General features: G+C 43.3%; 1 protein-coding gene across 1 annotated transcript; it reads left to right on the top strand.

Annotated features, from left to right (window-relative positions):
• The first annotated feature begins 824 nt into the window (after window positions 1–824).
• Window positions 825–10,185, top strand: LOC111867630. Its single transcript, XM_023857637.2, has 4 exons — window positions 825–932; window positions 4,333–4,485; window positions 7,226–7,378; window positions 9,797–10,185. Exons 1-4 carry the CDS (start codon window positions 870–872, stop codon window positions 9,947–9,949), a joined length of 522 nt encoding a protein of 173 aa, XP_023713405.1. The 5' UTR covers window positions 825–869; the 3' UTR covers window positions 9,950–10,185.
• The last annotated feature ends 1,926 nt before the right edge of the window (window positions 10,186–12,111 follow it).

Below are 12,111 nucleotides of genomic sequence, written 5' to 3' on the forward strand. Positions count from 1 at the left end.
GTATGAAGTTCTGGCGTTGACTGTTGTGCAGCTTGTTGTAGTTTGTTTATGAATGTTTCAGTAGTGTACTCGATTTCTTCAGTCGTCTTCAGTCGAATTTTTAGGTCGATGCTGTTGTGTAGTATACTGCGGAAAGTATCCCAATTTGTTCGAAAGTTGTGTAGTTTAGGTGGAGGTTTCTTGTATATTACTGATGTTCCAATTGTTGCTATGATTGGAGAGTGGTCAGATGATAAGTCGTAATTGGGTACGATGTCAGTGTATGTTGAATCTTTACCAATGTGAAGCCAATTTGTTCACCATGGCACTCAGCCTCCTGCTGGATGGAAACGTTCCTTTGATACATGAAAAGTAGCTGGATGTGTCTAATTCTACGTTGAATATTTAGGCAGCGTGTCTCTCCGGAACGTCCGTAAACTTGTCAGACTACATGGCATCATACCCCAGGAAACAATAAACATTACTGTCAAACTAAGCAGAAGCTAAAAGCCGGCAAATGGAAGTCCCTCAGTTTTGGGGTTGTGCGTAGGGCTGGCAACCACTTAACACAACAAAACTTAAGTTTCTTAATCACTAGTCCACAATGTCTCAAAACCGCAGATACATGCTAGTAATGAGAATTCACTGAATTAATGTTTAACGTCTACCGCGGCCATAAGTCATGAAAAATAAATATTATAGTTATAGCGGTTCAATAGTAACACTATGATGGACTTGTTGCACTTTTTCTATTTGTTATAACATCACACAGAGGAGCGGAAAGGGATGTAGAACACAAAGGCAGTTTTGTTTATTGTACTCCATGGCATAAATACCCGCTTATGGTAATGTCATAATCCACAACATTCGTGGCAATCCACCGGACAACCATGAAGGCAATCGTCGCTGTTCTGTGCGTCCTTGGGGTTCTGGGATCCCATCCGACTCTAGCAGTGAGTATCGCCAGTGGGACACACGCAAAACGACAGGTACATGAGGTACACCAAACAAGAGGCCGATCACAGGGGCCGCGCGGTCTAAGGCATGAACCGTCTATACACGCTCGAACACTGGGATCATGGGTTCGAATCGCACTGGAGGCATGGATGTCCGTGCGTGCCTTTATTGAGTGTTAGTGACGTTCTGTGTGTAAGTGGCGGCCTTGCGACGGGCTGATCCCCGTCCAAGGAGTCATACCGACTGTGTACATGATTAAAAAACTGAAAAAGCTGCCAAGAACCAAAGAGCTGTAGAGATAGGTAGAGAGAGACAGGTGGATGGATAGATAGAAAGATAGATGGACAGAGAGACAGATAGATAGACAGATAGGTGGATGGATAGATAGAAAGATAGATAGATAGATAGACAGATTGGTGGATGGATAGATAGAAAGATAGATGGACAGAGAGACAGATAGATAGACTGATAGGTGGATGGATGGATAGAAAGATAGATAGACAGATTGGTGGATGGATAGATAGAGATAGATACATAGCTAGATAGACAGATAGGTGGATGGATGGATGGATGGATAGATAGACAGACAGACAGACAGACAGAGAACAAGAGAGCTTACGTTACTTACGTTAGATTTTTACTAAACTCACGGGACAATATTATAAAAAGCATGGAAACCACTGGTCTCTAATATAATAATATCAACAAAAGCGAAAAAGATAGGAAAACATGATATAATCTTGGTTTAAGATTATTTTTCAAAACGCCGTGCTTAATTTCGTACATTCGAACCAGAATTATATGATTCCAAACCTTTTAACGCAAGAAAATATATATTCTGAAGGAACTGCGCAGGTCTATCGCCCAGATATATGAAACGAACTCAAGAACTGGAGAAGTCATTAAAATGTATTGAAATTCCAATTGAATTCAGTCCAATTCTGCCTGATTATTCAAGCGTTTGGCAACAGCTAAAAGCCAATTAAAACAAACATCGAAGAAATGATATAATAATATAGATGTAAATACAAGTTTATAAAGGAGAAGGGGAAATATACTAAAAACCGAGTAACATAAATTATCTAAATGTAAAAATAAAAAAAAATGTGAAATACTGAAATTGAACTTATTTTAAGTTGTAGCGTTGGGGGCCCTGGGCAGCTTCCGCGCTTTGCGCATTGGATACGAACGGTTTGCAGTATTATTAAAATAGCCAAACACTCGTAACCACATATTTCACACTTCTTCCTTCCGTTACTGTGTTGTGCTCTTCGCACAAACCTCTGACAGAACTCAACTTACGTATCTAACAAAACAAACTCCGTGGCTCTAGTCCGCAAGCGAACTATACCGACCGAGCGACAGCCGCTTGTCGGCGAAGTTAGTGCCACCTTTTGCGGATAGAGGGTGTCGCGTTGTCAGTGCAACGAATCCCCAGGGCAGTTAATTTCGGTTTTCTAGACCGGAGCCGCAATTTCCTTGAAATATTTCAATTATCCTCACGAAGCTGAGTGGACGCCGTTCCAGACCCACTACTTCTGAGAAAATTTGTTAGAGCCGGAAATCGAACCCAGGACTTCTGGATCTGTAGCCAGGAACTGTCACCACTAGACCACAGAGGCGGTCTGTAATATTTTAACTTTAAAATGAGCAAAATATTTTTAAAAACTCGGAAGGTTTAATTTTCAAAGAAATACAGCGGTTCAGTTGTAAAAGTTGAACCATTCCTGTGTTTGTTGGTATTCTCTGCCACTGATCTGGATGCCAGACTATAAGAGATAGCGGGGTAATTTTATAACAACACGAGTACTTACTTACTTATGGAGCTGAGCCCTTCTTGAGGAGCCGGAAAATCTGCAGCTACTCAAGAATTTCCCAGCATTTTATGGAACCCTAGGCTCCGCGGCGGCCCGGGTTCAATCCCAGGTCTTGTCAAGTGGGATTTGTGGTGGACAAAGTGGCGCTGGGGCAGGTTTTCTCCGAGTACTTCGGTTTCCCCTGCCAATCTTCATTCCACCAATTGCTCCACAATCACCCTCACCTATCATCTGGGGCTGGTACAATAGGCTAGAAGTGGGCGCAGTACAAGGGACTTAGTCCCACCCCACTAGCAATAAAAATACTCTTGTATTCTTTCTTCTCTTCTTTATCATCATCTTCTCGTTGTTATTCTTTTCCCGACCCTAATCATTTTCTTCCTGCCTTTCTTAAGGTTGGGGCCACACGAGCGCACGAAGTACGTCCGTTGCAACGAACGTACTTTATGACGGACTTTGCTGAGGACACCACACAGTTGCAGAATGCGGTGCGTAGTTTTTTGTCTGCAATGGAGCCAGAAGAAAGCGTAGCATTCGCCTCTCTTGTTTATTTCTACAACGGACGTCACGACGTTTGTTACAACGGACGCATTTTGTGCGCTCGTGTGGCCCCAGCCTAATCCTCTTCGTTCTCCACATCGTCCAGACCGGCTCTTATGCCTATACGGCCTTCTACATGATGGGAATCGTAGGAAGTCTTCCCGGTGGTAAAGCGGCCGAGGCGTGAAGCTGACCACTCACCTCAGTTTAGTTGAGAGGTTAAGAACGGTGGAGCTGCACCTCTTCCATATATCCTCATGGCATGATGCTTAATTAATTAAGTACAGGGATATCGTTACGTTTTTAGACAACTTTACTTACTAAAAAATATAAAAGGAGGCTTATGCAATATTCATGCTGCCTGTGTGTGTATCCCCCCCACTATCAACTTCCGAATGGCTGAACCAGTCTTTATGAAACTTGGTATGTATATTGTAACACCTGAGCCCATCTAATCGGCATATTTCACAAATTCCACCCAACAGTCTGTGTCGTTAGGCAACAGCTCGGTAAAGTCGTTACCGCGGCGCCGAATACAGAGGCAATAACAAATTTCTTGGAAGGGTCGTTTTCTACGCGCTCCGAGAAAGCATGTGACTTCTTCTTCCTAGAATTTCTTGTTCATTCATTCATTCATCTGTAATCTGTCAAGATGACAGGTCCACAGTCTCTTCCAAAACAGTTCCTCCACTCGATGCCATCTAGAGCTTTCTCCTTCAAATGAAACATCTCGCAGTACAACAGCCGTTCAAACCACTATGGTCACGCCTGTTGCTATACGAACTTGAACCATCTCGAGCATCATTTGCTCTGTGCTTCAAGTCGCTGCTGATGACGCTGCTTCCGGAATCAGTTTTTGGTGTCTCTCTTCGTCTGATGCCTACCCTTTGACCTGTCCAGCAAGGGAGGCCCTGCTAGCAGCTAGGCTACCGCTGACATACTCAAACCTCCTCACCACGATAAGGTGGAGACACCAACGAGGGGGGTTTCTTGTTATCTTCATTAAATATTATATTTGTTCTTTCATTTCGTGTTACAGACGCCATTCGTAATGACGCTACAAGCAGTCAGGACGACCTGCTCTAATGGAGATTTCATAATCAGTAAGGATGTGAGAGTGGGGACTGACGGTCCAGTGCCCACCCTCAATAGTAAATACGATATCGTCAAGGACCTGCCGAAGGACGTGCAGGTAAGTACAAACAACTAATTAAATACGCGCTGCAGGGTTTTCAGGTCCTTACGGCGGTAATTATGAAGAGTCCTATCTTCTGGGATATAACGCCGTGTAGTCCGTCGAAAGTAAACCGACGTTTCGGAGGGACATGCCGCCTCAGTCTTCAGGGTCGAACAACAAACAAAGTAAGAAACCAACATGAAGGAGGTAGCAAACAGCGTGCTTATTCTTCGCCCGAGAACAAAAAAATCGGCAAGATCGCAGTTCCGTTTATAATATGGGAATCAATCGAAAAATAATGTTCACGTCACCGAGTTTCACGATACTGTCACATTTCTTTCGAAAGCCAAGGGCATGCTGTATTCGTATCTAACAGCAAATGGTAACATGTTTGTGTGGACGTGAGAGTACCGGTAAGGACCAACTAACTCCATGGAGCTGAGTCCTTCTTGAGAAGCTAACTGTTGCTCAGCTACTCAAAGAACTTCCCAACCCGAAGGTTCATTACCTTGTTCACAAGAGTCCACCAATGGTCCCTATCCTAAGCCAGATCAACCTAGTCCTTACCATTCCATCCATTTTAATATTATCCACTACTTACATCTTCGTCTTCCTAGTGGTTTTTTCCTGCTGGCTTTCCCACCAATATCGTATATGGGTTCCTCTTAGACCCAATTCGTACACAAGGGACATACGCCTAGCTAGTGAGAATACACATACGACAGGGGCACAAACATGGGCGCCGCAAAAGGAAGAGATTACGGAAGGGAGAGAGAGTTTTATTCTCAAACACATTTTATTGTTTGCAACGATGTGCAGTAGCATGGAAATGTATTGACTTATGATCTAGTGCGGTGCGACGGTCTCGAAACATGGACAATTTGCCTGAAGTTGGCCAAGTAGGGCCAAAACATATGGCAACTGATGTGATTTTAATGTCATTTTAAATTAAAGAGAGATTATGAACAATTTTCAGTTGCATTAGCGACGGAGGTGAATGAGTGATACATCAATGCAACAGGATGCCCAAATATAATATTAGTATTATCCATCCACCTACGCCTTGGTCTTCCCAGTGGTCTCTTTCCTTTTTGCTTTCCCACCAAAACCCTCTATGCATACCTCTTCTTTTCTTATACGTGCTGCATGCCCTGTCCATCTCATCCTCTTTGACTTGATGATTCTAATTATACTTCGAGAAGCGTACAAGTTATGAAGCTCTTCATTATGCAGTTTTCTGCAACCTCCTGTCACTTCATCTCTCTTCGGTCCAAATATTCTCCTCAACACCTGTTCTCAAATATCTTCAGCTTATGTTCTTCCGTTAACATGAGAGAACAAGTTTCACACCCATACAAAACTGCAGGAAAAATTATAGATTTGTACATCTTAAATTTTATGCTTTTACACAGCGAGAGAGAAGACAAGCGGTTCTAGACTGAAAAGTAGCAAACAGTACCCTAGTTCGGAATATGTGGCGCACTGACAACAAATTATTGCTATGTACAAATAGCTGAACTTAAAAAATGGCACCGTCCAGTAGCAGTAAAAGTGCTTCAAGCGCTGAACACTCAGCACGTATTCGAGTGCCTACATTGCTCAGAGAGTGCTGGGACAAGCTAGAGCATCTAGACCAGGCGTGTCAAACTCAACTTGTACAGAGGGCCACCTCAGCCCTATAAATAACAGTCCAGGGCCGCACTTCAAAACAGAAATATACATCAGATTTTGATACAAGGAAATTTAATTCTATTTATTATTTAGGAATAATTTGAATATAATTACCTAAAGTCACATATCTTACAGTTTTAAAGAGCAAGAGAATGCTATTTTTGACAAGTATCAAACAACTTTTCAATATGTAAAAAGAGAGATTACACAAGAAATTATGTTAGAAATAGCAAAACACTGAATTTCCTGCAGCCTGCTAATTTATGTCTGCGTGAGACTTCTTGTCTTCTGGTCTGTTGGAAAATTGTCTTTACAAAAAATATTTCTACTAAAATTTTAATATTGATTTTAATATCAGTTAGCTCTAAAAGTTGAGGGGCCGCACGTTTGAAACGGGTGATCTAGATGATATATATCATGATAACACTGCCTGTTTATTAAACAACAATGCCTCAACTGTTTAAGTTAACGTCAAAAATTTGTGTCAATGTGAATCATGACGTTACGTATATTTCCAAGTAATCGATGCAACCCATTTCAAAGTATTATCGCGATATATAAGTGGAGCAACTTGGAAAACCACCAATAAAATAATTGGGCTTCAGGGTCGAAAATCAAACCCGAGATTTCCGGAGCACAAATGGAAAGTTGCAGTCACGGGATCACGGCCCTTCGGCACGATATTAATATAGATTTCTGGACAGCGACAGCGGGGGGGNGGGGGGGGGGGGGGGGAGAAGAGCGTGATAATGTGGGCTAGGCCGAGCTGACCCAACCAGCAGAACGACTACCAACTGTTCAAAAAGTTCCGGTACTTTTGGAGTAAATTTTAGCTGTGCCTTTGTTCAGTCGATTATTCGCCGACTTCTTATGCGGAGGTCCTGGTTTTGTCCCAGATGGTACTCCAAACTGCCATTAGGACAGGTTTACCTACGAGTTACCAGTTACCACACTACCGACGCTCCAATCCTCATCCTTCATCCTGGGCTGGTAATAAAATATCTGTATTTGCATAAGCAGTGCCAAGGGATGAAGAGAATAAATTTGAGTGAAACTGAGTTCTTGTAAATAATTCTTCTTTCAGTGTGGGACAGAATTCTTCAAGAAGGAAGGAGATGAGTACAACAAATTGCCATTTGCTATGGATCCTTCCGACTGTTGCAACATCTTAACTACTGAGAAGTACAAGGAAGCGATGGAAAAGCAAAACGTTCCTAAGGATTGTCCTATTAAAGCGGTTAGTATTATCATATTTAAGCCAGCGACTGGAGTAAAATGCTCACTTATTTTGTTTATATTGTCACGTGTATGAGTGACTCTTGACGGGGGTTTGGATTGCATATTGGAATTATGGACCACTTATAAGTCGTAACTACAATGTTATCGCTAATTTCAACACTTTACACATCATTACAGCTCACTCTAAGTCTTTTCCAGCCAGCAGTCTCTTCACTAGCAGGTGCCTGGTAACGGCTCCAACAATAACTATTACTCTGTTTCGTGTTCAAGTCCTCTCCGAATGGCGCCTCCCTTCAAACTGTCTGAATTCTTCAGAGAGTCAGTGTCAGAGTTACTTTACGACTGGCTTTTTACCGCCAATCAGTTCGTCTCAGTGCCAAGCCCCTTGAGACACACGATCATAATTATTTTTCCCAGCTGAACTCTTGCTGTTGTAGTCCTTATGAAACATCTGACTTCTTGCTCCAGTTGTCCTCCTTATAACCCCTCGGCACGGACCACCGTAGAGAACAGTTTCCAGCAGAACCTCTATTGTTGCGCGTTGACTGTTACCGCGGGAATTTCTTTGCAATTTGTTTAATGGTTACCAGTAACTCAGATGACATAAAGGCCAAATGACTGAAAGACAGTGCATGATGAATTTGATAGGATATGGAAGTGGTTGTGGCCTGTTTTAACGCGTTATGCCGGCATCTACCTGAAAAGACAGTGGGAAAACCACAACAAATCTGCGGCCGATATAACCCTTGTCCCTGCCTATATTCGAACTGCGTATGCCCCGAATATGAGTCAGAAGCGTCAACCACTTAAGGCAACTTGCTCAGTACGAATTCAAACATGAAAATTAAGGATTTACACTAAGTTTATTCGCAAGCGGCCTCCGTAGTCTAGAGGTAACGTTCCCACCTCATGACTCGTGGTACGCGGATTCAAACCCGGCGGAGGTCGTCGAATTTTTAAGGGCGGAAAAATTCAGGGAACAAGTCCTCCGGGAGGGACTTTAAGCCGTGGGTCCCGTGTCGTAGCTTTACGGCACGTAAAAGAACCTCATATCTCCAAAGGAGGTCACTGAGCCAAATTCAAGGTCATTTCCCGCCCAACAGTAGTCTCTAACGCCTCTGATGGGGGAAGCATTATAGATACCTGCAAGCCAGTAGAGGGCGAACTCGCTGGCTCGATCGGGACTGATGGTACGTACCAATATCGGTAGGGTATAGAGACTGGTAGAATATCATAGAGGGAAGCACAATGGACCAATACTGGTCTTAAGTGCATGGGGAAATCCACCCTCTCCAATAACTAACTAACTAAGTTTATTCGCCAATCCATACCCCGTCTATGGTCACACACACATACATGTGCCAATATATAGTACATGGAAATATAAACACACACACACACACATATACACACACACACACAAGCCCACATCCATGAACTTACATTACAGCAAGTGCATACACAGGCCGCGCTATAGCTCAAGCGGTTAGTCGCTGGCTTCCCACCGCGGCGGCCCGGGTTCGATCCCGGGTCTGATCAAGAGGGATTTGTGGTGGACAAAGTGGCGCTATGGCAGGTTTTCTCCGAGTACTTCGGTTTCCCCTGCCAATTTTCATTCCACCAATTGCTCCACAATCACCCTCACCTATCATCAGGGGCTGGTACAATAGGCCAGAAGTGGCCGCAGTATAAGGGACTTAGTCCCACCCCTCTAGCAATAAAAAAGTGCATACACACACATAAAAAACTACCTGCCCTACTCAGGACAGTCACATGGCGAGTCGGTGGTAGCCAGCACTATTGTAGTCAGGCCCCACCTCTCGTCGAAGAGGCGGCCCCATTTCAAAACACGTATAAGTCTGGAAACAACAGAAATATGGTCATGGATTCTGAAGGGGCCCGAAACCAAGAATAAAGTGCTGGTGAAGGCCAGCAGCAAATTACTACTCTGCTCTCTGCTCATACATACAGAAAACAGCACGGACTCAACTGTTGCGTGACGTCACAGCCTAGCGGGTAGGGATGTTTACCGAGCGTTGCGTAGTTACTGGATGAGTGGGGGTACGTCACGTCACTCGCACTTCCTGTTGCGCTATCCAAGCGTTCACAGAGTTGTCGCCTAGCAACTCTCCCTTTGGCGCATGCCCCCGAGGCCTCTGTGACTCAAGAGTTCCTGCATAGAGCAAATACGCCACAATACATACACACATACATACACAGAGGCAAACATATGCATGTGACATATTCCGATGCATAATGAGAAGCCGAATATGAAATGTTGCATAAAAAAGAAAATCCACTGGACTGCTCAGCTTCCAAATATGGGCGTAGGAAGATAGAAAAGGAAAGATTACTAAAAAAATGTGTACCAAAAATAAATAAATAAATAGCCCAATGTCCATCCACACTGTTACAGGGAAGTTACGAGCTCAAGAACTTTATTGTGGACACAGAGCCCATGTCTGACGACATTCAGCGCGGAGAATTCAGGGCTGCATTCAAGATGACCCTACCTTCAGGGGACTGCCTGTATGGAGAAGAGACAGACTGGAAGGTTACTGACAAATAGATGTTCTATTTACAGTGAAACACTTGGCATGTCATGATTCTTACTTACATAAAATAAATCAAGCTACAGGATTCATAATTCTTTTACATTTCTGTAAAACTCGTGACCTGTTTCGTTGTAGAGTAGCGTTTTTCACGTTACGACATGTACTCTTGTAAAAGTTTACAAGACATTTCAGAGGGAAATGCTGTCTCCATCTTCAGGATCAAATAATAAATCATAGAATCAACCAGCAAGCAGCAAGCACCGAGCGCGTATTATTACTAATTTGGTTTTTATTTAACTACTAATCCCAATCCTAAAGCAGTCATTACAACCTACCTAACTTGAATAAACTGTATAGAACTTGGTTTTAATTTACTGTTCCTAACAGACAACCGATCACAGTGGCCCCGCGGTCTAAGCATGAACTGCATTCGCCCCCTCAAACACTGGGATCGTGGATTCGAATCCCACTCAAGGCATGAAAGTCTGTTTTTTGTTTATTCTGTTTGTGTTAGGTAGCGGCATTGCGTTGGGCTGATCCCCCGTCCAAGGAGTCCTACCTAATGTCTTAGGTTAAGAAACTGAAGTAGAACTGTGCGTTTCACGGATGCCCTATGTTCCAAGTGCGAGCAAAATGAATAGAAGAAGAAGAAGAATGCAAATATGACTACATACTTCCTACCCAAGTCCCTAACCATATACTTAACGTGGTTTTAATTCACTGCTACTAGTCCTAACGGGGGTATGCGGTAGCGTAGTTGGTTGAGGCACTATGCTACAAGTCGGAAAGTCGCAGGTTCAAGTCCCGACGAGGTCATTGGATTTCATCAATTGACCTAATCTTTCCAGCCACACTATGGCTCTGGAGTCGCTTCAGTCTCTGAGAGAAATGAGTACCACGGAATATTCTTGGTGTTAATTTTGCCTGCAGTTTGATTGTGGATGTGAAACTTGCTTTCTGGCATTAAAGGAAGAACAGGGGGCGAGGGTGTCCGAGAACGGGGTGCTAAGAAGGTATGCAGATAAAAGGAATAATACAAGGACGAAGAAAACTGCACAACGAGGAACTACATAACTTGCAATCTTCGCCAAGTACGATTAGAATGATTAAATGAATGGGGATGAGATGGGAATGGCATGTAGCACGCAACTTGGTAGAAAAACAAGAAAGGAAGAAGGGCCAGGAAGACGTAGGAGTAGATGAGAGGGTAATATTAAAATGGATTGTACAGAAATAAGATAGGAGTATGGACTGTATTCATCTGGATCATGATAGAGATCACTGGTTCGCTGTTGTAAACACGGCGATGAACCTTCGGGTTCCATAAAATGTTGAAGATTTCTTGAATGGCTGAGCAACTGTTGGCTTCTCAAGAATTAGTCAGTTGGATAGTCGCTGATCTTAATACAACTGAGCATTTTATCCTGCCAAAGTCCCTTACCCTACCCTGAACTTGGTTTTGATGTAATTGTTACTAACAATGTAAGGTAACATAAAGCTATCCCTGTAATAGGTCGCAGAGGCCCACATGGCTGTGAGACGTCGAGGATCCCAAATTTTTTAGACAATCGGCTCAGAGATGGCGGTGAAGTTGTCAGCCTCACGCGCCGGCCGCCCTTTACCCCCCAGGAACATTCCTAGTACTCATTTCTTTTAGAGGCTAAGTCGACCCCAGGCCTATAGTGTGGCTGGAAGACCTCATCGGGAATCGAATCCGCGACCTTCTGGCTTGTACCATAAACCAACTACGCTACCGCGTGGGCTGTACTTATTACTAATCCGGTCACGACTCTGTATTACACGTATATCCTACCTCAGTCTCTTGCTCTATTCTGAAGGTTGTAATGCAACACGTATTACAGCCTACCCATGTCCCGTATCCCCTCCTAAAGTCGGTTTTAATTTACTGTTACTGTTACCCCAAAATAACAGGAATTTATTTTTGTTATTTTTTATTTTTGCATTTTTATTGAACTGTATATTAGTCCCCTTCAAAGTACTGTCCATGTGCATTAATGCACTTGTCCCAACGCTTTTGCCACTGCTCAAAACAGTGCTGGAATTCTTGAGGCTGGATACTGTTTAAAGCCTTTAGCGTGTTTTCTTTGACTTCATCCACATCACGGAATCGCTTTCCTTTCAGACTTCTCTTCATCCGTGGAAACAAAAAAAAATG

Source organism: Cryptotermes secundus, unplaced genomic scaffold (assembly GCF_002891405.2).
Source record: "Cryptotermes secundus unplaced genomic scaffold, Csec_1.0 scaffold548, whole genome shotgun sequence".
Lineage (NCBI taxonomy): Eukaryota > Metazoa > Arthropoda > Insecta > Blattodea > Kalotermitidae > Cryptotermes > Cryptotermes secundus.